General features: G+C 39.0%; 1 protein-coding gene across 1 annotated transcript; it reads left to right on the forward strand.

The window, feature by feature from the left end:
• Positions 1–27,702, forward strand: LOC121510049 (serine/threonine-protein kinase N2-like). The gene is made up of 20 exons (XM_041787937.1): positions 1–140; positions 3,743–3,908; positions 9,840–9,991; positions 10,150–10,357; positions 13,058–13,186; positions 13,271–13,380; positions 14,910–15,053; positions 15,280–15,355; positions 15,450–15,642; positions 15,801–15,924; positions 16,226–16,278; positions 16,367–16,424; positions 16,516–16,607; positions 17,471–17,647; positions 20,830–20,892; positions 20,973–21,049; positions 24,242–24,384; positions 24,492–24,599; positions 26,309–26,389; positions 27,499–27,702. The coding sequence occupies exons 2-20, from the start codon at positions 3,749–3,751 to the stop codon at positions 27,700–27,702; spliced, it is 2,352 nt and encodes a 783-aa protein (XP_041643871.1). The 5' UTR covers positions 1–140; positions 3,743–3,748.
• Positions 27,703–27,806: the final 104 nt, after the last annotated feature.

A 27,806-nucleotide genomic window follows, 5' to 3' on the forward strand; every position in this document is an offset into this window, starting at 1 on the left:
GAACGCACCATAACATCACGGGAGCCGTGTTTCAAGGATAGTGAAGGTGGAGAGGCGCAACTCGAGAAGCCCTCCCTCCACCTCCACAGAGGATGACAAAATAGTCCTTATTCAGCCAGGAGAGAGAGCATCACCCCGAGGTTAGTGAACTGCAAAGTCATTCTTGTTTCCTCTTCTGTCTTCACTTATCCGCTCTCTTCTTTGGCTCTGTCTTTTTTCATCCAGTATGTAGACGAGTTGTGTGCAGTAGGGCTGGGCAAAAATTATCACTGACTGTTTTTTCAGCCAAATGGCAAGGGACAAAATTGAACTTAGTGTTCTTTTCAGAAAAGAAATAACAAGTGGTTGTCACAGTACTAGAATGATAAACTTTAATGTAATTCTAGTAAAAATAAAAAGCCATAAAACCTGTTTGATAGGCAAACACATTTCCTTATGTTCTGAATCTTCTAAACTCTTAGGTCCAGTTTAGACTTCAGATTTGCAACACAGTAAGACGGTTTCAGAACGCTGCAGGGAGCAGCTGCAGCTGTGGGAACTTGGAACGCACACACTGTACTCCCGGTTCCTTGGTAGTCGGCACAAGTCGGTTAACCCTTTAGGCGCCACAGATTTTTCAAGAAAACATTCAATTTTGATATCAAGATTTCAACAGGCTGTAGCTTGAAAGTGGTTAGAGATAAAGGCATACTGTAAATGAGAAAAATCTTCAGTATGACCCAAAGTTTGTGATGGGAGCAAATTCACTCATCTAATTTGCATATTCTGACGTCACAAGGCGGCCTCCATTGCCATTGGCTGTGCATTTTCTCCTATGGCTTCTACCATGCCGCTACCTCCGCTGTGTTTTTCATTCATTTCCATCACTGTTCATGGTATTTTGACCACCCCTGCTACCCCCAGCACGTCCCGTCTGATTACTCCCACCCTGGCCACGGTGAGGCAAAGCATCGGCTTCGGTATGTGCTGCTTGTGGACTGTCATGGCGCACGGACTCCCTGACGCTGCTCACAGACGCACCGTCAGTTTTGGTCTCACTGGATGACTGAACGTCATCGTCAGAGGGTGAATATTCCTCTAATCCTCCCGGCACTGTGAGTATTCTTGCTACAATTTGCTCTCTTCGCTCTGTTAAGCTCCGACTACAACTACTACTACCACTTCCTCATGTCCTAGACCGGGGGTGCATCTTTCAGACTCTGTATACTCCAAAACTTTGAATAGAAACACACTCACAAATGCTGCTCGGATCGAAGTTACTCATATGCGCCATCTCCTGGTGTAAAGTAGTAACAACATTAGGCACCATATTTGCAGCTAGAACCTGTTTAATTCAGCAATTTTGCTTGTCACAATTTTGCGACTTTGGTACTTAAAAAGTTAATATTTCTAATCGTGTCAAGCCCACAACCTTAACACAGCAGCCTTCCACTAAAAGCTACAATTATTCTTTTATGAGTAAAAGCCAGTAAATGTCCCGTAGAGCGCTTCTGTTGTATCTGTGATCGACCTGTGAACTCACACAGTCAAGGGGACAGTAGAAGCGTCAGCATACGACGAGCGGTCGGGATCACTCTTGTGGTGTGGCCAGGCTGTGGAGATTTTAGTTGCATAGTCTGAGATGGTCTGAGCCCGCTTGTTATTATTATTCCACTTATAGGTTGTTCCCACCAAGCGGCCCAGCTCAGTTTGGTGCGGAACGGCACGCATTTTTTTGCATTCCTGTGAGCAAAAGTTGGAAAGGGTCCCAAAAAAAATGACCCGCACCGTCCCACTTTTCGGCACCCTTCTGTAGGGGTGCCAATCTTACCTACCCGTACCAAAAAGGTGGAGCTACACACACAACAAAAGGGGCTGCACTGATGTCATGTCAGCGCGCGACTCAGCTGCTGGCCTCCGGGCTTCAAAACACGGAAGTCTGCGCTGTGAGGAGCGGGCGAAAACGGGAGAAAAACAGACTAATATCTGCCTAAATTAATAATGCCTAAAACCTGTGAAAACATCGCTCTGTGGTTGTTGAACGTGTTTGTTAAACTTCAGGCTGCACACTATTTTCAAAAAGATCAGCGCACCCCGGATTTCTGACTTAATCTAGCTTGATTGTAACACCAGCTGAACTTTTGCTATATTTTTAATGCGGCGAATTCTCACAGTACAGCTCTAACTTTCATATTTAGTCGTATAAACTGTTCCAGACTAGATATATTCACATATCAACGTAGCGTTATGACTCAAACCGTCTCTGTACGCGTATTCCGTCAGCTGAGGAGCTGTACTGACAGCGGTTAACATCATTACAATGTTTTTTTTTTTTTTCTTAAAAGCACTTTCAGCTGAAATAAAGCTGTTTACTGCTTATTCCCTACCGATATCTGTCACTCATCCTTTCTACAACTCTGCGGCTGGACCAGCAGACTGCATGTGACTTCACATTCATCACCTTTATAGCCCGCCCACCAAGCGAGGGCACAGGTGTCTGTGGAAACACAGACTATTTTGGGGTTTAGTGTACCAAACCATACCATACCAAACCAAACTGAATCAAACTGGACCCCCTGATGGAAACACGGCTACAGTCTATGGCAGGGGTCATTAACTCCATTTTCACAAGGGCCAGCTTTTTCTTGACTGACGTTGACATTGAAATAAACTGAAATAAAATCTGTATTTTCATCTGAGATATTTATTATTTCCTTCCAAAATTAATGGAACTTTAACCCTTTAACAGCGGGATCAGTCCTTATCACCTTTACTGCAGCCAGCCACAAGGGGGCGATTGAGAGATTTTAGCTCCATATTTCTGGAGCCATTTTGATGTTTATGACTGAGTTTGATACTAGTATGCTGTGTTGTGAGTGGCCAAAAACACATTTCAATAAAACTGCAGCTTTAATCAAGATTACAATTAAAAATATGTGTTTAGCATGCCAAATTGCAGAAATACTAGTGTGCTTTTTGTCTGATAAGCTGCTAGGTTGAAGGTTTTCTTTAGACTTCAAGAAGTTCAGCGATAGCATGCAATATTTTTGCCCTCTCAAAATTTCTGAATTTAATAATTCTCTGGGGGCCAGATTGGAAGCTGTGGGGGGCCTGATGTGGCCCCTGGGCCTCCCGTTGATTGTCACTGGTCTATAGTATATGTCATCTGTGAGCAGAAAGCACTGCATTTTAATGTTTGCTCTCCTTATAAGAGATGATTCCAGTTCTTCTAAATGACATGATGCAGCACCCATGGATGGCTCCAAAGTCTCGTTTTTTTATGTTTTGACAAAAGCAACCATAGAAAGTTCCTCACTGTCCTCACTCATATTAAACGCAGCAGCATGAATGCAACTAGAAGACAGGCATGAAAAGAGCGAGTGGAAACTGAAGCATAGAGAGTATTTACCATGAAAACAATGCATTGTCTCCTCCAGTTGCAGTGGTGTGAACTGACAGGCCTTCAGAAAGCAGCCTGTTAAGAGCAGTGAAGTCAGGAAAGAAATGTGATGTTCTTTAAACACAACATAAATCAATATAAACACTAATGCCTTATTATTTATCCTGTTTGAACTCAAACTGATGATATATTGCCCAGCCCTACGTGTGCAGCATTGTTGCTGCTGACTCCCCCGTCCCCTTCGTCTTGTTATGATAAATCCTGGCTGGGATCGGTGTGTGTGTGCTGTTTGTGAACGTTCCCCTGCAGGAAGTGAGGTGATGAAGTGATTCTTGTTGTGTCTTGATGTGATGTCATTATCAGGATCAGATGTTGTCCACGGCTCAACAGATGCTGCAGGATAGCCGCTCCAAGATCGAGCTGATCCGAATGCAGATAATCAAAGTCACCCAGGCTGGTGGCGGCGGCAGCGGCGGCTTTGGGGGCGATGATTGTGGCAGCAACCATGACAGCTCTACTACACATGGAGGTCAGAGCCTGGGTCACAGACAGTGCACTGGATTCAGGGTTGTCCCAATACCAGAGTTTAAATGTGGATGTGACACTTAATAATACTACAATAACAATGTTTTTATAACATAGAAACAAGAATGGAAACCACAGACACTCAATACTGGTATTTTTTAAATTCAGTTATCAAAATCTGTCTGCATTATACAAGTACATCTGCTGCCAGTAGAATGGTGCCTTCAGTTAGAGTAGTGTAAACATCCCCTCACAGTAATCACAGTGTCATAAGTCAGGTAGTTTTGGCATGTTTGATGGTGTTCTCAGAAACAGCAGAGCCCACAGACTTTTAGCCATGTGCAGGACCAAAAGGAGCGAGTGTTAATTTAATAGTCTCCTTTGTCTTCTTGTCCCAGGGCATTTAAGCACAAAGAAATAATGTAATGTTCACATTTCTGGATAGAAAGCATCCATTGCCCAATATTTCCATACCATTCACACAGGAACGCCAAGACTTACACTTACAAGATTTCACACCTAGAATGTAAAGTGTCATTTAAAGGCGGCATATTTGTCAGTTTGTTTGAGACCTAAATGAAGCTCCTGCATTTCTAAAAGACTCCAAAAGGGATTCAGAAACTTGAATATTTGCTGACCCCTTATTCTGAATGGCTCTCCATTATTTGCACTCTTTCTCTGATGGCAGCTTTTAGTTAGAAATACAACTAAAGGTCTAAAATTTCAAAAGTTTGTTCTTTCTGATACTCCATCCATCCATCCATCTTCCTCTTATCCCAGACATCCCTAATCCCAGCGACATTTTAAAACTTCAACTGGGGGATTCCAAGTTGTTCCTAGGCCAGATGGGACATATAATCCCTTCAGCAGATTGTGGGTCTACCTTAAGGTCTCCCCACAGTTAGACGTGTCTGGAAGACCTCCAAAAGGAGGTGACCAGGAGGCATCCTGATCAGATGCCTAAACAACCTCAACTGAGTCTTTCAGATGTGACTGGCTTGACTCCGTGCTCCCTTAAAGGGGAGATAATATGCAAAAATCACCTTTTCAGGCTTTTCTAACACAAATAAGTACCCCATGGTCTGTCCACATCCCCTCAAGTACCAGAAAAATCCATTCCCTTCCACTTTTTCCTTCTCCACCTTTCAGAAAATGTGTGCTGAAACAAGCCGTTCTCAGATTTTCCCCTCATGAAGTCATGTGGGAAGTTAGCTCCGCCCCCAGGTTTTGTCGGACCTCCCTGCTTGGAAGAAAGTTCTGCCCTCCTCTCCTTATCTTCCTCTGAACTGACAAGTTCAGTGGGTTTCCCTGCTGACTTTGGTCTGAGAGATTGATGGTTCGAATCCCAGTCAGGTCCTTAACTTTGGATAAAAGTGTCTGTAACGTCAGGAGTGCCACATCCATTTCCTGAGAGGGGCGGAGTCAGACAGCTCATTACCATTTAAAGCCACAGACACAGAAACAGCTTGTTCTGAGCAGGGCTGTAACAGAGGGGTTTTTAGACATGCAGAAATCCGATACTGGAGTGTTTTTCAGCAACAAACTTCACAGGCATGTTTTGGGGACCGATATAGACTTGTCTTTAAAGGGTCAAATACTGTATGTTCCCTTTAAGATATCCGAGCTCCTCACCCTATCTCTAAGGCTGAACCCGACCCTACTGAGGAGTCTCATTTCAACCCCTTGTATCTGCGATCTCATTCTTTCAGCCACTACCTAAAGCTAATGAGGGGTAAAACAGAGAGCGGATGATTAATTTAAAGCTTCAGTTCCTTCTTCACCACGATGGTTTTCATGCTGCACCACGTTCTGTTTTACCCACATCCCTGAACAAGAACCCCAGATACTTAAATCCTCCAATCCACTGTTTTCCAGCAGAGAACCATGGCCTCAGACTTGGAGATGTTGATCCAAACTGCTTCTTACTCAGCTGCAAACTGGAGATCCTTAGGTGAAGGAGCCAACAGAACCAGATCATCTGCAAAAAGCAGAGATGAAATTCTCACCAGACCAGAAACCTTCCTCCCTGTGGCTGCACAGTTTCCAATACAATCAGCCATTAAATAAAAGATAGCATTTTAAAACACGGGGATTAGAAAACTGTCCACATATCCAAGGTTTTGACAACCTTATCCCAAGCTTCCCCTCAGTGAAAAGGGAACCCCGGCATGCATTACTGCCTTTAACTAATCTGAATAATTCATTAAAGCATGGCAGGGTAAAGGGCTGAGAACGTAGGTAACATAAACATCATGGATGTTGGATAAAGTGTGTTTTAGATAAATTACAAACACATTTCACATTTGTTTAATTTTTAGGCAATCCCCTGTGATCCTCAAAAACACAGAGATCTGCCACACGTTTCAGAGAAACACATTTTTTTCCTGCCAATAGCACAGAAAATCATGAAACTGCATCTGTAGAGAGTGATAGATTAATAATCAATACCAATGACTCAGTGATTTCTCCACCAGCCGCAGAAGCCTTGAGTTTTCACTGCCTTCTTTCCCATCTGTTCCTTCATTTTTAACGCCTTAATGAAAGATTTCAGATCTGTTTTGGAGCCAGATATCCATCATAGTCACATTATACCAATATTTGTTACCCGTCTGGTTTCTACGTCTTGATTCTGCTAAAATAAACCAGGTTTATGCCACACTTTTTAGAAACTGACTCTAACAAATGAGGTATAAATAGAGTCATGTCTGTGTTGGTAACAAAGAGACCTAAATGATCAGGATGGGCGATTTTAATAGAGAATTTTCATGCCACAAGAGACAGAGAGGCTGGAACTATGGCTGATTTTACATGAACCAAAGGGTGCATCAGATTTTAAGACTATATGCCTACAGGCCAGCCCACAGAAACGGCCAGACCCCATGAACAGGCCCTCTCCATATGTGATTTATTAATATCAGCGCATGTGTGTTCATTTTACAGCCTTAGTGCTAGCCTCCTATAACATTTTCCTCCTTCAGGTTCAGAAATCTATCTTAACAGGTTATTTTTAAGAGCATAATGTTCCCCTGAAAGCTGCCACAGTTTCCATCCTGTGCAGGTCAGAGCATGGCTATACTGTCTAAAATTACTAGCCAGATGTTTGATTTCTTTTGGCCCATCCACATTGTTAAAGCTTTCAAAATATAAAAAAGCTCATCGCATTTAAATATAGGCTAAAGAGGCTAAAAAAATTAACTGAAAAAAACAAACAAACAGTGATTAAAGTATGTTTTTTGTTGCTTTAGGCTGGCAACATCTGTGCTTCCCTACATTTTAGGATAATATGCATAAAAATAAAACATTTAGACACCCAGTATTACATTAATTCTTGTTTTCAATCACAATATTGTGGTTAAATGTCTCTGCAAAGTTTCCATTTGCTGGACAGTGAAATTACAGCAGTGGCCCAAGAGGGAGATCCTGCGTGGTTTCTGTGGTACAGTTGTAAGAAGAAAAGGCTGACCATGAGGTCTAATGGCCTTTACTGTTGACCTTTGCCCTCTAAACTTTAATCAGTTCATCCTAAGTAAACGTTAGTGCAAATTTTGCAGAAAATCCTTCCAAACATTCCTGAGATATCACACACAGACAAAGTGAAAATGTAGTGCCTGGAGTCTTCCTGCGTTTATATGCCTCCGGCCTCAGCTGTTACTGCTGCAGAGCATCAAAACAGGCAAACTCCTGCACTAAAAGATGGGGTGCTGCAATCTTACCAGTGTTTTTGTGCTACTTACAGAGCTTGCAGGTGTTTAACAAGTAATTTTTGATGCACTTATGCTGAATGAAATACAGTTCATTCAGAAAGCATTCAGACCTCCTTCACTGGTTTCAGTTTTGTTCTGTTTCATCCTGATGCTAGTCGATTAAATTCATTTTTATTCTCATTAATACATTCATACACTCCTACGTCTCCCAGTCTCTGCTGATGAAAAACACCCCCACAGCATGATGCTGCCACCACCATGCTTCACTGTTGGGCAGGTGATGAGCGGCGCCTGGTTTCCTCCAGATTTAGACCTGAGGCCAAACAGTTCAATCTTAGTTTCATCAGACCAGAGAATCTGTTTTCTCTCAGTCTCAGAGTCCTTCAGGGTCTTTCTCGTGTTTCTCTCTGAGGAGAGTCTTCATCTCTCTGCTTCTCCATAAAGCTCAGATCAGTGGAGGGCTGCAGTGATGGTTGTCCTTCTAGAACTTTGTCCCATCTCCTCCAGGATCTCTGGAGCTCAGTCAGAGGGACCATCAGGTTCTTGGTCTCCTCTCTGATCCCCCGATGGTGACCAGCTCTAGAAGAGTCCTAGTTGGTCCAAACTTCTTTATGTGAGAATTCTGGAGGCCACTGTTCTCTTTGGAACCTTCAGAGCAGCAGAAATGTTTCTGTAGTCTTCCCCAGATCTGTGCCTGTCAACAGTCCTGTCTCTGCAGCTCCTCTGACCTTTGACCCTTGGTTTCTGCTCTGATATCACTGTCAGCTGTGAGGCCTTCTGTAGAGGGGTGTGAGCTTTTAGAATCATGTCCAGTCAGGTTAATTTAGCACAGGTGGACTCCAGTCAAGGTGCAGAAACATCTCAGCAAAGACCAGAGACATGGAGGAACCTGAGCGACATTTACAGAGGTGTTTAAAGTCTCTGAATACTGATGTCATTGTGAGATTTCAGTTTTTAGAGTGTAGATTCATGGGAATAAAAATGAATTTAAATGACTCTATTATTAGGCTGAACAAGAACAAAACTGAGAAAAAGTGAAGGGGGTCTGAATACTTCCTGGATGAGCTGTAAACGTGGTGCCTCACTGCTGTTTTTTCCTGTGTTTTATTTCTTGGTTTGACAGTAAAAGAAGTTGCTATAGAAGACGAGTATCTCTGCATCGAGTCTCCTTGGATCCCATTTCCTCTACCTGACCTCTTCCCTCCTTTCCTCTCATTGATTACTGATAATGTTGTGATCTGCCGGGAAGTGAAGGCCTCTTAACGACAGCAGGAAGCGCAATGTAGCAGCTAAGTGATTGAGCTGTTAAATGTGGCCGGTATAATAAACTAACATGGCCAAAATTTCAGTACCTTGTTTTTTTAATTTTACCCATTTCAAAATGACACAACCTCTGAGTTTAATTATTGTCCTAAAGTTTGAAAAGTTCAGATCTTCAGTCATATTTTAAGCAAAGGTCAGCATGAAGAACATGAACTACAGCCTGGTGTTTAATGAGGAATCCCCATGAAAAAGAGCCTGCATGGTTTCTATAGTAGTGTGACTCAAAGATATCTCATTTGAAGTGAAGCCTAATGACCTTAGACCTCTAAAATGATGTCATTTCTGTTCCTTGGGTCTTAATGGACATTAATGCAGAGTTTCAAGAAAATTCCTCAAAGCATTCCTGAGATATCATGTTCACAAGAATGGCCTGGACTGATAGAACAAAAACATAATGGCTCCAGCCTCATCTATCGCTGGCACTGAAGGTATAAAAAAGAGAGAAACAAGATGTTAGATTAAAGCTTTTTCCTAAATCTTATACAACATACAAAAACATTTATTTATGTTTACTCCAAAGTGATAATTGATTCTGATTGTCCCTCTAAATCATTGCCTCAGGCTGGAAAAGCAACAATAAAATGGATTAAATGTTTATAAGCCACTATGAAGAGCAGGATAAAAAAGCATGAATTCTTCCTCATTTCATTGATTCTTCCCTCAATGCTTGTCCCTTTTTATTAACTTATCTACAGGTGGAGGGTATTTCTCTCCTTTGTAGAGCTCAAATAAGCATCAGCTTAATGCCAGAAACATTCATAAGCTCCTGTTAAGACCTTTGCCTGCAGCTCAGAAACATCCTCAGCTCTCCTCCGCTTTATAAATATTGATGCTGAAATGGAAAAGGAGGCTCTAGGAGGATGTATAACTCATCTGTAGTGAATCCCTTCTCTTCCTCTTCCTCTCAGGGGTTTCTCCGCTCGCCGTCAGCCCCATCGACGCTCGTTTGGCAGAGTTGCAGCACTTCATGCAGAGAGAGACGGATGCGTTGGTGCTGGCCAAAGATGTGGTGAAACAGCTGGAGGGAATCTCGTCTTTGGACCAGAAAGCACTGACTGAGGTGAGGTTTTAAGTCATTACCAGGGCAGAGAAGATCAAATTCACTGGAGACATCCTGCTGCCTTACGTTAAGTTTTTAACCTTTACCTAGAAAACAAACAGCGCTGCGTTTAGAGAGAGCAAACATCGCCAACGGTTCTGCCTTTTTCTCCCCATCAGGCTCAGTCCCGGGTGCAGGAGTCCTCTCAGAAGCTGGATCTTCTGCGGCTTTCTTTGGAGAAATGCCTAAAAGAAAAGGAGTCACTGCAGCTGCCTGCAGGGGGTGCCGACCCCACAAACAGACCCCCTTCACCCCAAAACTCCAGACCTGTGTGCCAGCTGTCCACCTCTCCCTCCATATTCTCCATCAGGCCGGCCTCTTTGACAGGTACGTTTGTTTGACTGTTTTAATATGAGGATTAACATCTGTTAGAGGTACTGTCTGGGTTTAAGGGGTTATCAGACAGTTTAATACAAAATAAATGACTCACACAGCTGGTTAATTCTTCTGCAAAGAGCCTCTCAATCGTGATAATGACAAAAGATGGTATCGAGGAAAGCCGGAAACCATGTACATACACAGTTTTATCATAAGGCAAAAGTTTGCAATCACCTGGGGCCCCATGCTCCATGGGGGCTCAAGATGTAGTTGTTAAAGGGCTAGGCAGCAGATTGAGTTTTTAAGATGTAAACCAAAATACACTAGTTTTAATTATAAAAGATGGCAGCCAAATTCCTGGAGAATCCCTCGCTCCTCACCACTTCCATCCACTCATCCAGATGTCGCTAACTTACAGAGCCTTTAAAAAGTATTCACCTCCTTGTTTTACACTTTTATTGATTTTATAAATTAATCAGGGTCAATATAATTTGGCTTTTTTACTGTGCAAGAAGGAGACTAGTGAGAGAGGCCTCCAAGACACCTATGACTAGGGCTGGGCAGTTAATCGCAAATTAGATTAAATAGCAATAGGCATGCTGCAATTTTCAAATCGCAGACAGTGCAATATTTCTTTAACCAGAAAAGTGTCAAAATATCAGTTTGATACAATCTTTTTTTCTTTTTTATGCTTTATACTAGTGCTACTCAATCCTGCTCAACCAAAGAGCCAAAATGTTGAAAAATACCTTTGCAAGAGCCACAAGCTAAGTGGTGAAAAGTGGCAAAAACAGCTTGAAGTAGCAATAACAATAAGTTAAATGTGGCAAAATGCTCAAAAAGCAACAAAATGGGTGAAAATGGGCAAAAATGGGGAGGAAAAGGGTCAGAAAGTAGAAAAAAATGGGTAAGAAGTGACAAAAAATGAGTTACAGTTGGCATAAAATGGTCCAAAAGTGGCAAAACTGTGGCAAATAAATGAGTGAAAAGTGACTAAAATGGGCAAAATGCAGTCAAGAGCAACAGAAATGGACAAAAAAAGACGGAAAGAAGTGGTATTTAATGGCATAAGGTAGATGAAATGGGTGAAAAATGGGGAAAGAATGGTGAAAAAGGGCAAAAATGGGATAAGAGTGGCAAAAAGGAGTGGCTAAAATGGGCAAAAAAGTTCAAACCTTCCAGTAGCCTTTTAATTTTTTTTAACGTAAATCTTACTTTACAAAGTCATGCATTTATTATCTTCATCAAAATGTGAATAATATGAGAAATGATCATCCCCTTCAATAAAGCAACTGATATCAAATTTGCTATGTGAGCCAAAAATGCAGTAAGATATATTTTTTTAAATTTAGCCCTAGTTCAACTTATCTAATATTGTACTTGTTAGAATATAGAGTGATTTCTCGCTTATGTTTGTTCAACAACAGAAAAAAATAATAATCGCATTTTAAATCTCTATCGCAATATTGCAGGAAAAAATTGCAGTTACATTATTTTTGCAAATCGTTCAGCCCTACCTATGACTGAGATTGGAGAGACTCTGCAGACGACGACTGTTGGCCGGGATCTCCACCAGTCAGAGCTTTAGAGAAAGACACTGTTGAAGAAAACTCAGATTCAATCTGGACTACAGTTCACCAAAAGGCATGTGGGAGACTCCATGGTCAAGAGGAAGAAAGTTCTTTGGTTTGATGAGACCACAAACACACCATCCCTACTGTGGAGCACGATGGTGGCAGCATCATGCTGTGGGCATGCTTCTCAGCAGCCGGCGCTGGAAGGCTTGTAAAGGTAGAGGGTTAAATGGATGTGGCAAAATATTGGAAAATCCTGGAGGACAATCTTATTCAGTCTGACAGAGAACTACGGCTTGGGAGAAGAGTTATTTTCCAGGAAGACAATGATGAAGCATCCAGAGAAAGCTACACAGAAATGGTTTAAAGACAACAAGGGGAATGTTCTGGAGTGGCCGGGTCAAAGCCCAGACCTCAATCCAAGAGAGAATTTGTGGCTGGACTTGAAAAAGGCTCTTCACACCTGATCCCTGTACAACCTGACAGAGCTTGAGCAGTTTAGCAAAGAAGAATGAACAAGATCTCCTTCCAAGAAAATAAGCTTAAGTTTACTATTTTTCCCTCTGACATGCAGCCTTTCTAAGCAGCATCACATGTGCCCAGTGTTTGAACCCAGTACACAGCATGCTGACCTCTGGCAGCAAATAATCAGAATACGTAATCTGCTGGTTTTGGACGGTTCAGCTGTAAGCCAGTCTCGTTCTGCACCAGGCCAAGAAAAGGCAGAATTTAAAAAAAAAATCCTTTTGATGATGTAACAAGGAGACAAATCCTCGAGTTGCTCTGCTGGCAGCGAATAATGAGAGCGAGTCTCGGAGCGCTGAAACACTGGAGGTGATTTTCTGCTCCTCGGCTCTGAGCGCTGCAGTGAAATAAAGAGAAGAGGAAGTGAAAGCTCATGTGCAGCTGCAGACAGCTCTGATTAAAGGCTTTGGTTTGAAAGATTTATTCAAGCTGAAAAATGAAAGGTTTTATTTTTAAAAGCTGCCCTCGTCTCGGTCAGCCGTCTTCACTCAGATTCATAACCAGGAATAGAAACACGACACAAATGGAACAAATGAAGATTTGTTCTCACACCAGTGTTCAGACCCACCTGAAATATTCACCATTTTAACACAAAGTTTGTTATTTTCAGGAAAACTTGAAGTCAGGCTCATTGGATGTGAGGATTTATTAAAACCCCTGACAGTCTCTGAGCAGGAAGACCATCAGGGTCCAAATGAAGATGTCTCACCTGCTGCTCAACAGACAGACGGCGAATCAGGTAAGACCAAATTTACATTTTTTTATTTCACTGATTTACCAGCCGCACCTTCTGGTTTCCTGATAAAGACGTCTTGTCCCTCAGTGGAGATCAGTGCGGTGCTCAGACTCGACACCAGAGTGGTCGCTCGGACACGCTGGGCTGCTGTCAGCAGGTCGAACTGGGATCAGAGGTTCTGCATCCAGCTGGAGAGGGTGAGTCCTGTACCATGGTACAACAAATATGCTGTAGGTCCGAAATGTGAGAAGAATCCCCTCAAGATCCTCTGTGATACTTTCATCCAACAGCTGCTGTCAGGGTTGAAAAATTCACAAACTATGAAGGAGTTTGATCACTATGTTTGTCATAATTTTAAACTTGAAATTACCCAACATTTGGTGCACAAAAACAGCTATTTTTGCATAAAGGTCTCAGTGATCTCAGACCAATGTTAGTATGGGCTACCAGTCACTCATTATCATAGTTGTAGTTCCACCCATCACCAGCAGGTGTCTCTCTCATACTGCACATATGCACTCATCACAGCTTCAGTAATAACATCCTCCTGTGGCCTGAGCCTTTCTTTGATGCATTTTTAGTTTTTCTCTCTTTTTTATGATCAGTAGGACCTAAGCAGTTTAAAGCCCAGCCTCATCTTTGAACAGGAAGTAGTTTTGACCAAAAATGATGCCCACAAATCTCCTGAAGGTCCAGAAAATCCAAACCTGGATCGGGTTTAGAGCAGATGTTTAGGCTGAGTGTCGTTGGGGGTCTTCAGTTAGTCAGATGATATTTTATATCATATATTTTGTTGATGGACCACAAGAGCAGAGCATCAGCAAAGTTCCCACTAAAAGAAGTTTAAGGAGTTTTTCATTTCAGAAATCCACAAAATCCCCTTACTTTTCAAAGAAATTACCTAAAATTACAGTGGATATTTTCAAACATGATTTTAAATTCTCCTTAAAATGTACCCCCAAATTCTTTGAATATTCCCCAAATGCTTTAGAGCAGTGGGTTTCAAAGTGTGTGAGAGTGAGCCTCCCCTAAGAAGAAATGATTCATTCGGTGGACCCCCAACCAAAAAGGTTGAAAATGAAAATAAATAAATAAATAAACAACATTTCAAACATTTATATCTAATCTTTAAAGATTTTTAACATTAATATATTTTGGATATTTTGGTTTGCAAATGTCCTTAAACATCTGCCTTTCCCTCTTATTCAGTTATAATGCCATTAAATACCCCTTTTTCATATTTTTTGGCCATTTTACAACTTCTTTTTGCCTTTTTTTCCCCATTTTTCCCACTTTTATCCAATTTTTGCCCTTTTTCACCTTTTTGCCCATTTAAGCTGCCTTTCATCATTAAATATCCCTTTTTTTCCAATTTTTTGCTCATTTTCCTGTCTTTTTGCCACTTTTTCCCAATTTTTGCCACTTTTATCCAATTTTTTGCCCTTTTTTTACATTTACATCTAACATAAATGTTTGAATGTTGTTTTTTCGTTGTTGTTGTTGTTTTTTTGTTTTTTTCAATTTCAACCTTTTTGGTCCGTGGGGGTCCACTGAACTCTAAAAGCTGCAGATCTGTTTGCCGTTTTTTTGGGCTTTTCATACGTTTATGGTGTTACACCTCTCAGAGAAATAAAGCAGATTCCCCGTCTGTTTACAGCTTAAATATCAGAGAAAGAACTGAGGCTGTCTAAATCCTGATCCTTATTTTCATTCTCTCCGCTGACAGTCTCGAGAGCTGGAGGTCGGGGTCTTCTGGGGCGATCGGAGGACGATGTGTGCCGTAAAGTTCCTGCGACTGGAGGAGCTGCTGGAAAACCAGAACCTGAACCGGGAGTTCAGACTTGAGCCACAGGGTGTCCTCCACGCCGAGGTTATAACCTGCATGCTGTCTGTTATCAGGATTTCTATTGATTTTGTGATTTTGGATATAGATATGATGGATTATATTTGTGCAATTTACAAACTGCTGAAAAAACATCTAAACTTTGACCGTTCCCAAATGTATAAACAGTCTTAAGGGCAGACTTCATACAGATGATAAAAGACAACATTTATGTTTATATCCTATCATAAAGTCTTGTATTTTGGCTGTCCAGCTTCGGTTTGTCGACACAGTTGTTGAGCGGCAGCCAAAACTGAGACGTCAGCGATGCATCTTCACTAAAGAGAGAGGTAAAACCTGAGAAGATCTACATAATTTTTTTGATTTCTCTGCCAGTATTTAAATTCTTCACTCTCCTGTTGATTGGTTTGTGTTCGTCCTCAGGTAAAAACTTCCTCAGAGCGGCACAGATGAACATGAACTTTGCCACCTGGGGTCACCTGATGATGAACATCCTCCCTCGATACAGCTCCTTCACCACATTCAGCTCGTCCCTCTCGCCGACCCCCGAAACGATGTCTAACAATGCCTCGCGCCCCTCCGAGAAGGAACCTCAAACCACAGCTGCACTGCCAAGGTCAGAAGTCATGTTGTTTTTATTTCTGAAGTAACTGTGAGGGTTTTAAAGCTATTCAATGCTTTAATTCTTTTTTTCCACGTGTTTGTTATATTTATGGTGGAAATGATCCAAAAATGATCATCTTCCCTTCCTTTCTTTTTGTGTGTTGTGTTCAGCGACGCTCCGGTAATCCTCATGGAGGATCAGTCGTCTCCCACCAGCCTGGACCAGGAAAACTCCTCCACCATTATCACCACCCCTCGCAAAACATCGTCCGTGCCTGCATCACAAGAAAAACTGGTAATCTACGTTCACGTTTCTTGACCTTTTTCTCTATTTTTTATCCAGAGCAGAATAAAGCATGACAAGCAATAATGGAACAAAAAAGTCCTCCTTGAAAGGTGACTTATTTATGGTCTAAAGTTTGAGACAGGAGGGCTTTTATGTTGTATCTGAATCCCTTTTAAAGATTTAGTATTTGGGCTTTTTATGGACAGACAGGACAGTTGATAGAGTCAGAAACAGGGGTGAGAGGGGCGGGGGCATAGGCCCGCCCGAGTACATGGGACCTAAATCTTCATAACGTTGCCTCTTTTTTCAGTCGTCCATGAACAACACAGAAGGAAGCGAGGATCAGCCTGTGTCTGCTCTAAAGTAAACCATATTTACTTCTTATTATTTATAATTTAAGAGTCAAACACGAAGCTTTCCTGATGTTTAATCTTCATTTTTCCCTCGTTAGGATGCAGGTGGATGATTATCGGTATATCTCTGTCCTGGGCCGAGGACACTTTGGGAAGGTAAAAGTTTAAAACGTCTTCCTCTTGTTCCATCTAAACAGCTCTTCTCATGTTCTTCCTCAGCTGGTTTCTTGTAAATTTCTCTGTTTAGGTTCTTCTAGCTGAGTTTAAGAAGACGGGGAAGCTGTACGCCATTAAAGCCTTGAAGAAAAAGGACATTGTGACTCGGGATGAAGTGGACAGGTGTGTGTAAAAATCTCTGTTCATGTCTGCTGCCTGTTAATTCTATTAGACTGAGAGGTCCCTTCATTAAAAGCTGCTCTGCATTAGATGCATTCACTAAACATGGATAAATTTATCACAATAAGGGAGAAAAGCTGCTAGAAATGCCCTTCCTGGTTTGCACTGTTAGTGATCCCAGAATGCAGGAGGCAAATATGGTCCAAAAGTGGCAAAACCATGACAAAAAATGAGTGACTAAAATGGGGTAAAAAAGGGGAAAAATGGGAATTAAGTGGAATTTAACTGCAAAAGACAGTTTAAATGGGTGAGAAGTGGCAAAGAAGGCAACAAAGAGACAAAAAAAAGGCAAAAAACAGGATAAAAGTGTCAAAAATGGGTTAGAAGTGAAAAAAAGAACAGAAAAAATGGGCTGAAAGTGGCAAACACTGGGAGAAAAGTGGCAAAAAGGGCAGAAAGTGGCAAAAATGGGTGAGAAGTGGTAAAAAAACATGAGTTACAGGTGGCAGAAATGGTCCAAAAGTGGCAAAAAAATGGCTGCAAAGTGACTAAAATGGGCAAAACGCAACTTTGAACAACTCTTCTCCCTCATTATTGCAAATTTATCTCTGGACCCAAAACAGTATAACAAAAACAATAGGGACACATAAAGAACCTCAGCAAAACATTTTTTTAGAAGAATTCAAAGCTCAGAAGTCCTTAAAAAAGACACGTGTTATATCACAGTCAAACTCTTTGCAAATTTTAAATTTTAAAATATTTAGGATCAGATTTGAGTTGGTACAGTTCAGCACCTTAAAATAAAAAGGCATGTTCTAAGTAAACACTCCTCAGTGTGTGAGTTAATCCAGGATGTTTTTCTGCAGCCTTATGAGTGAGAAGAGGATCTTTGAGATGATCAATGCCTCCAGACATCCGTTCCTGGTGAACCTTCACGGCTGCTTTCAGACTATCGACCACGTCTGCTTCGTCATGGAGTATTTACCGGGTGGAGACCTCATGATCCACATTCACAATGACGTCTTCTCTGAGGCTCAGACCAGGTATGCTGATCCTTGACCTCCTCAGACCCTGCATGTCTATATGAGGACGGTATATCTGGGCTTTCCTACAACATAGTAGGTTATTAGAATTTTTGAGAATAGTTGTCCAGAACGCCCTTTGAAGTTAGGGAATTTTTTTGGATGTTTTGGGGGATTTTTTTTGTTATTTCATTAAATTTTGTGGAATGTATTTGTATTTTGGGTACTAGATAAGGAATTTCAGGGGGGATTTACTTGAAAATGCAATTTTTTATTGGAACATTTTGGCTTTATGATGAAGTTTCACTGAAACATTTGGGGAATATGTGAAAAAATTTTAGGGTACATTTAATGGAATATTTATTGGTCATAACTACTTCCTGTTCATAGTTAAGGCTGAGATTTTAAACTTATCAGGTCCTACTGAACCCACAGAAAGGGAGAAAGTAAAAATGCATAAAAAAGCTTAGGTCTCAGGAGGTTAAAGTCTCTCTTGGGTTTATAAACTCTTGATTTTTTTATTTAAAATCTTTATTTTCATTTTCTTATCATCTACTTATGATCTTTAATTGAGTTTATAGCTTTTGACAAGCAGGATATGGGCCACATAAATAGGTTTTTGTAGTTTATTTTTAAAGCCAGGCTATTCAACCAGAAGCCCGGGAGCCGAGCTTGATTCCCAGAGCCGTTTATAGTGGGCTTTAAAGTAGACCACTGAAAGGGTCTATGCAGTATGTTGAGTTTTTATGATAAAAGCACTGGTATAATTTTATCTACAAGGCTGTTCTCAGTCACTTTCCTTCATATCTTCTGGCCTACTTCAGTCAGTCAGTAGAACACAGGAACATAAACTCTCTGATCCCAGGATTTTTTCCTCCTCTCTGTCAGAACTTGAACTTAAGAAAAACACCTTTAAGTTTGCTGCTCTTTTGCTTTAACATTGCAAAAGGACCTGCAACTTAAACTGCTCTCAGTGGATGTCTTTAAAAAAGGATGTTAATGAGAAGCTTCAAACTTATTGTTGGAAGCAAAGACACCACACCGTTTTGTCCTGCTTTTATGGAACGAATGAGAGCTACAGCTTTTGTTATTGCTCTGCTTTAGAGCCCATTAGCATAAAAATCAACATACTGTGTGGTCAATGCAGATTCTTAGCTGTACATAAAAGTCTACAACATATACAAGAGACCAAAAAAACCAACAAAAACCTTGATGAAATTATTTCAAAGAAGTCAGAGTTCAGAGGTCAACAGACTAATCCACATAGCAACAAATGAGTCATATGTCATATTACAGTCAAAATCCAAATTAGACATTTTTTAAATTGTGCAGGATTTAATTTGATAAAATTCAGCATCACTATAAGCGCCATGAATATTTGGAAAAAAGAAGAATGCCGTTTACAGACATAGGTACAGTTGTACCGTGTATGCATCAATCATTATTATCATTATTTGTCTTGTTTTAACCTTCTCTTCTACGGTGACCATGAGGGTTTTGAACGGCACCTATGAATAAAATGCATTATTATTATTATTATTGTTATTGTTATTATTATTATTATTGTTATTATAATTATTGTTCTCATTATTATTATTTCAATAAAAATAAAAATAGTAATAATTAATATTATTGTTGTTATTATTATTGTTATTCTCATTACTATTATAATAATTATTGCTATTAAGATTATAATTATCATTATTATATTTGTTATTTTTATTTTTGTTGTCATTATTTTATTTATAATAATAATACAAATTATTATTATAATAATTATTATTCACATTATAACATTTGTTTATTATTGTTTATTTTGTTTTTGTTACTGTTGTCATTATTATTATTATTAATATTAATATTATTATTACTATTATTATATTAGTAGTCATATTATCATTATCATTATTTTTTCAATTATTATTGTTATTTTTATTTTTGTTATAGTTGCCATTATTATTATTATTATTATTATTATTATTATTATTATTATTATCATCATTATTATTACAATTATTATTATTATTTCAATTATTATTGTTATTATTTTTTTTATTATAGTTGCCCTAATCATTATTATCATCATTATTATTTTTTCAGTCATTATTGTTATTTTTATTTCTATTATTGTTGTCATTATTATTATTATCAATTATTATGATTGCTATCATAATTATTATTATATTATTATTTTTGTTTTGTTATTGTTGTTGTCATTATTATTTTATTATTATTATTATTGTTATTATTATTTTAATATTATTATTATTATTGTTATTGTTATTATTGTTGTTATTATAATTATTGTTCTCATTATTATTTTTTCAATAAAAATAAAAATGGTAATAATTAATATTATTGTTGTTATTATTATTGTTATTCTCATTACTATTATAACAATTATTGCTATTAAGAAAATAAATTATCATTATTATATTTGTTATTTTTATTTTTGTTGTCATTATTTTATTTATAATAATAATACAAATTATTATTATAATTATTATTATTCTCATTATAACATTTGTTTATTATTGTTTATTTTGTTTTTGTTGCTGTCGTCATTATTATTATTATTAATATTAATGTTATTATTACTATTATTATATTATAATATAATTTTATATAATATTATCATTATCATTATTTTTTCAATTATTATTGTTATTTTTATTTTTGTTATAGTTGCCATTATTATTATTATTATTATTATTATTATTATTATTATTATCATCATTATTATTAACATTATTATTATTATTTCAATTATTATTGTTATTATTATTTTTATTATAGTTGCCCTTATCATTATTATCATCATTATTATTTTTTCAATCATTATTGTTCATTTCTATTATTGTTGTCATTATTATTATTATCAATTATTATGATTGCTATCATAATTATTATTATCATTATTATTTTTGTTTTGTTATTGTTGTTGTCATTATTATTTTATTATTATTATTATTATTATTTTAAATATTATTATTATTATTATTATTATGGTCATTTGAGGGGGTAGTGTTGCACATATATTGCTGGGATCCTTTTTCAGGAACTTTCTCTCATTTCCAATCTAACAGCCCTGCTCTAAAGGGTGAGAACACGATTCTCTATCGTCTCTTCTGCAGGTTTTTAGAAGACCATGTTAAAGGTTATTGGCCCTCATCTAAACATGTTGTTGTTGTTGTTGTGTGCAGATTTTATTCAGCGTGTGTCGTGCTCGGTTTGGAGTTCCTCCATCTGAATAAAATCATCTATCGGTGAGTCCATCTCTCCTAAAGTCTTTACAAAGATAATGTTCCTCCAGGTGTAAAAACACGGACTGTTCCTTTTTTAACAGAGACCTGAAGCTGGATAACCTGCTAATGGACGCAGATGGATTTGTTAAAATCACAGACTTTGGACTTTGTAAAGAAGGTGAATATATAAAACACAAACATGTGACTCCTCAACTCTAAAAATTTAGTTTAACATTTTCAAGATTTTTGTGTGTGAATTTAGATGACAGAAACACAGCAGATATACAAATTTAAACCATTCATTTTAGAGTGAGAGTGGGCGTTAGGCTGAGGCAGTATGGCAAAAAATGTCAGTATTTTTGCCCTGTATAGTAATGGATTTATGGTATTAGAAAATTAAAATCTGGTAACACATTTAAAAGCATATTCAGGTGTTACAGCCCGACATTTCTCCCTGAAACAGTTGAGTGATAGCAGACTGAGCTCAGGTCTGAGCAGAAGATCACAGAAACGTGATTTAATCAGTCTCTGTGATCTCTTCTTTCTAACTGCTCCTGTAGTTTTTAGTTTCATTTCTGCACAGGTGAGTCAGGCTGCTACTGACTTTACCAGAATTACTGATGAAGCACTCCAACAAAATAACAATGATGGATTTTTATTGAGAAACTTTCAGCAAACATTGTGTTTATTATTGATTTAACTAAGCTTGAGTTTAGCCGGCAGAAGAACAGGTGAGTATGTGAAGCCGTAGCTGCAGCAAAGGTGACAGAGAGGCTCTGCCCAGCGAGCGACTGTTTTTGTGTTGCTCTTCATGAAGCCTGGAGAGGAAAGACCACATTTTTGCCTGGTTAGTGTGCTGACACAAGCAGTCGACGTTCAGTTAGTTACCTGGCTGATGACTGGACTAAAACCAAGCATCAGAAATCACTCTGCTACGCTACTTTGATTTATCCACCACTGTTACCAGAGTTTGAGACATTATGCATCAGTTAAGCCTTGTTTGGACACTTTAACAACGCCTGATTTTAGACTGGTGAAGACAGTGTTTCTAAAATCCATTTCATGTGAGAAATTATGCCAGTGATTGAATTAAAGTCCCTGTAAAGTGAAATCCAAAGTTTTTGTCCTAACACTCTAGAAATGTGTGAATCTGGTTGCTGTAAACATGTGAAAACACTGAGATCTACATGTGACTGAATTCTGGATTTAGACTGTTAGAAAGTTTTTCTCCTCTTTCCTGGCTGGGTTTAATATGGGCGGGGCAAATATGTGGGCTCATGATGTCATGGGGAATGACTCCGCCCCTCTAACACTCCAATCTAAAACCACAGAGCAGTTCATCTCAGTCCAGTCTGTTGTTAGCTGTCTCTACCTTTATTGAAAGTTAACAGTCAGTTAAATGCTGTTTTTTTTGTTCATTGTGAGGTAAATTTACCTAAATCTATCAGCCACAGTGGTCTATGGATCATTGAAAGCACCAGAACAGAGATTTGAGACAGAAAACAGACTTCGTCTCTTCTTCTGAGGTCAACAAAAGGTCAAGAGGCAGGATAACCGTGTGAGTCCTTTATTCCAATCAGATTGTAGCATTTTTTAAACTTGAGAGGATTGTATGTCTCCTGAGTGGGCGTGGCTTCAGCTCATTCAACAGACACGCCCACACCATCCTGGAGCAGATTTTACTGCCTCATTTTTCATGATTTTGAAGCTGAATTTTATAAACTAAGAGATGTTTTATCTGACTGACATTTGACCTGGAGGTTCATAACACAGTGAACTGTCATACAACAAACCTAAATACAGCTTTAATTTCACTTTACAGGGTCTTTAATGCTGGTTTACTGTCCACTACTAGTGAACATTTGTGCAAAGTTTGAAGGAAATCCCTCAAAGTGTTCCTCAGATATCATGTTAAAAAAAAGAGATATGCAAGAGCCATATGGCCTTGACCTTTGACCTCCAAAATATAAGCAGGTCATCTTTGGGCCATGGTGAACATATCTGTAAAGTTTGATAAAAATCCTTTAAAGTGTATTGTGTTGTAAAAAATGGCCTAGACCAGGGGAGTCAGACTTAATCACAGCAGGGGCCGGATTCTGACTTTGGGTCTAACCTGAGGGCCTAACAGGGTTGATATTTAACCATAAAATGTCAACCTTGTTTTCACCAGAATATAATTAGCCCTGATTATAAATGATTTTGATATAAAAAAGTCAAAAAAGCCTGAGATGAAGAAGTCAAACTTATTGGTTCAAAAGGTAAAAACATGAAATTCAAATACAAAGTAATGTATTTTAAAGGCAAATATATGAGATAGAAATTTGATATCGGGAGTTTTGATGGTGAAATTGGAGCTAAAAGTCAAAATCATGAATTTAAAAGGTCAAATATGGGATAAAATTCAAAATCAGGAGTTTTAAAAGTCAAAAAATGAGATAAAATTCCAAATCAGGAGTTTTCAAGGTCAAAACATTAAGAAACAATTCTTAATCATTAATTTTAACGGTCAAAATGAGATTTAAAAGTCAAAGTTAGGAGTTGAAAATGTCCAAATGTGAGCAAAAAGTCAAGAACATGAGTTTTGAAAGTAAAAATATTGCTCAAAATTTAAAATTGTCAATCTGAAAGGTCAAGATATAAGAGAAAAGTCAAAATTATGGGATGAAAAAAGGTCAAAATATGAGATAAAATTCAAAATCATGAGTTTTAATGGTCAAAATGTGAGATAAAATTAAAAAATGTGTTTTACAGATCAAACTTTTATTGCATATATTATATTGTGATTCTAAAAGGTCAAAATATAAGACATAAAGTTAAAACTATAACTTTGAGTCATAATTGTGAGATACAATACTAAAAATATGAAATGAAAACAGATTTCTTTTCCATGTTCCTGACTTTAAATCAAATTATCTCTACTCTTTACTATTTGTAATTTTTACGACTCATTGGGGATGTTGTAAATCATCAAGGTTAAGTTCACATTTTTGTACCGGAGGAAACCTGCAGACCCCAGACTGGGTGGGCCGTTGTAGGATGTGATCTGGTGGGCCGGGTATAACTGCACCACCGGCCGGATTTGGCCCCTGGGCCTTGAGTTTGACACCCCTGGCCTAGACCAGTGACTTTCAAATGTTTTTTACCAAGGCACCCACCTCAGATCAAGGCACACTGTCTGCATATGCAAGCAAAATCACCTCTTTAACTTGCCTCATAGTATTTTCATTTATAGTTGTTATAGCACATGTCCAGTTGTTTGATCCTTGGTTCTTCAACACGTCTGTTTCTTGCACTTCTTATAACATTTAGGTACAAACTCTAGTTTCAGTTAGAAGTCCTTCATTGATCTGTGATGATGTTTTTGTGTCAGGGATGGGTCACGGCGATCGGACGTCCACGTTCTGTGGTACTCCTGAGTTTCTGGCCCCGGAGGTCCTCACAGACGATAACTACACCAGAGCGGTGGACTGGTGGGGGATGGGCGTCCTCATCTACGAGATGCTCGTGGGAGAGGTGGCTATCGATCTATGACTCTTACTCTCCTTCAGTCCATGTTTCAAGTTTTGAATGAAATAGTTCATCTTCATCGCTCTCTCTCTCTCTCTCTGGGGTGATCGTAGTCACCGTTCCCAGGTGAGGATGAGGAGGAGGTGTTTGACAGCATCGTCAACGATGATGTTCAGTATCCAGCATCTCTTCCTGCTGATGTCGTCTCCATCGTCCAGAAGGTCAAAACTGTTGCACCTGCTCCATGCATGCCTTTTTCTTTATCACTGGAATTACAATGACTTTTATGCTGACTGAGCTCAAACTCTACTGATCTTAGGTAAACTAAACCATGTTCATGATTGAAAGTTTCAGCTTTAATGCAGAATCTCTACTAGAGATTAGACACACGGGTGTTTAATTTTATGATCAAATTCATAGAAAAAAAAAGTTTACACTTAAAATACTAACAAAAACGAGTTTTAAAAAATGAACGCTGACAAGACTGTCAAATGTTTCAATACTGAAGATAATACTATTATATATATAGCTCATTCTGAATTTAATGGCAGCAACACATCTAAAAAGTAGGGACAGGGCCATGTTTACCATCGTGTAGCATTTTCTCTCCTTCTAACAACAGTCTGTGAACGTCTAAGAGGTGAGGAGACCTGCTGATGGAGAGGAATGTTGTCCCATTCTTGTCTGATGTAGGATTCTAGCTGCTCAACAGTCTTGGGTCTTCTTTGCTCCAAATGTTTCTATTGGTGAAAGGTCTGGACTGCAGGCAGACCAGTTCAGGACCTGGACTCTTCTCCTGTGAAGCCATGCTGTTGTGATGGATGTGGTATGTGGTTTAGCATGGTCTTGCTGAAATAGTGGCAGCCTTCCCTGACAGAGACGTTGTCTGGATGGGAGCACATGTTGCTCTAAAAGCTCTTTTCAGCATTGATAGTTCCTCTCCAGATGTTAGAGCTGCCCACGCCATAGGCACTAATGCAACCCCATCCCATCAGAGATGCAGGCTTTAGACCTGAGCCAGGAGAACAAGCTGGATGCTCCCTCTCCTCTTTAGTCCACAGGACTCGGCGTCCATGGTTTCCTCTGACCACAGAACAGTTTTCCATGTTTCCTCTGACCACAGAACAGTTTTCCATGTTTCCTCAGTCCATGTTAAATGAGCTTTGGTCCAGAGAAGACGGTGGTGATCCTGTTCACATATGGCTTCTTCTCTTTATCATCCAGCTTTAACTGTCATTGGTGGATGGCACGGCCAACTGTGTTGACAGACGATGATTTCTGGAATGTTCCTGAGCCCATGCAGTGATTTCAGTACAGAATCATGCCTGTTTTTAATGCAGTGGCCCCCGAGGGCCCCTTCAGCCTTGTCCCTTGCTCACAGAAATGTCTCCAGATGCTCTGAATCTGTTGATGATATTATGGACTGTAGATGGAGGGAGATTTAAAGTCCTAACAGTTTTATTTTGAGGAACATTTTGCCGAAGTTGTTCCACAATTTTTAGACTCAGCTTTTCACAGATTGTTGAACCTCTGCCCATCTTTACTTGCCATCAAATTCAAAATGAGCTAATATTTTCCTGAAATGGTAAAATGTCTCAGTTTAACATCTGATATGTTGTTTCTGTTCTATTTTGAATCAAAAATGGGTTCATGAGATTTTACAGTCATTGACTTCTTCTATTTACATTTTACACAGTGTCATGCTGTATTTTTTTTAATGATTTTTTACTTTTTCAGATTTAAATTCAAATAATAACCACAGATGTGGCTGTTTTGAGTACAAATCTTATAATTTTACTCTCTGTGAGCATTATGGAGAAACTCCTCTGTGAGGTCAATGAGGAGTGAAACCAGGAAGAAGACTAACAGCAGAATTAAACACTGCATGATTGATTGATTTATTGATATGAAATCTGATTTGTTGATGCAGCTGCTGAAGAAGAACCCTCTAAAAAGGCTTGGGGCTGGAGAGAGGGACGCCAATGAAGTCAAAGGAGACGAATACTTTGAGGTAAAAACATGAATAATCTAAAAAAAAACCTCCACATTTCTTTGCAGCTCCAACCCAAAATCATGACTGATGTATTTAATGTTCAAACATTTCTTCTTTTGTCCTTTTTTTTATTTGTATGTTGTGATGTTGGTTTCCTTTAGATCAGGGGTTTTCAAAGTGTGTGAGAGTGAGCCTCCCCTAAGAAGACATTATTCATTCGGTGGACCCCCACCCACAAAAATGATTCAAATAAAAAAAAAGATTAGACAATAACATTTCAAACATTTATGTCTAATCTTTTAACAAATATTTATTTTGGATATTTTGGTTTGCAAATGTCCTTAAACATCTGCCTTAAACATCCACTTTTATCCCATTTTGCCCTTCTTCACCTTTTTGCCAATTCATCATTAAATATCCCTTTTTTCAATTTTTTGGTCATTTTTGTGATGTCTTTTTGCCACTTTTTACTTTTTTGGCCTTTTTTTAACCGGTTTTGCCATTAAATACCACTTGTTTCCTTTTTCCCAACTTTTTCTTTTTGCCATTTTGCCCTTTCTCACATTTTTTTGCCACTTTTTGCACATTTAAACTACGTTTTACCATGAAATACCACTTGTTTCCTCTTTTTTTGCCCATTTTTGCCGCTCTTGACTGCTTTTTGCCCATTTAAGTCACTTTCCACTCATTTTTGTCACTTCTCACAAATTTTTGCTACTTTCTGACTATTTTTACACTTTTTCTCCCCATTTTCACCCATTTTTTGCTGCTTTTTGACCATTTTTGCCACCTTTAACCTGTTTTTATTGCTACTTCAAGCTGTTTTTCCCTCTTTTTACCTCTTAGATTGTGGCTCTTGCAAAGGTATTTTCAATAATTTGGCTCTTTGGTTGGGAAACACTGCTCTATAGCATAGTCCCTATAGTAACTAGAAGTTTATCCATTTTGCTCCATGCACAGCAGAGGTTAGCAAAGCAAATCACCTTTTTTCTGGTTTATGCTTCCGCGCGTCCCCTGAAGCTCTGTGGCGCCCCCCAGAGGAGGCCCACCTCACACTTTGAAAACCGCTGATTTAGATCTATTCAAACTGACTGTGTTTTCATGAATCTATTGTTTTTATCTCACAGACCATCGACTGGGAGGCCCTCCTGGCTAAAAAACTCAAACCTCCATTCCTGCCGTCGATTAAAGCGTCGAGTGACGTCAGTAACTTCGACAGCGACTTCACTCGCCTCCAGCCCGTCCTGTCGCCTCCGTCCAAACCGTTCATCCTCTCTGCAGAGCAGCAGGAAGCCTTCGCTGACTTCGACTTCTGCGCCCTGCACGGTTAAAAGACGACAGCAGAGACCAGGGTGGGAAACAGAGACATAGTCTAGTTTTGTAGTAGCAATGTTGGACAGATTCAGAGGTAAAATCCATCTTTATTTACACGTAG

Source organism: Cheilinus undulatus, linkage group 5 (genome assembly GCF_018320785.1).
Source record: "Cheilinus undulatus linkage group 5, ASM1832078v1, whole genome shotgun sequence".
Taxonomy (NCBI): domain Eukaryota; kingdom Metazoa; phylum Chordata; class Actinopteri; order Labriformes; family Labridae; genus Cheilinus; species Cheilinus undulatus.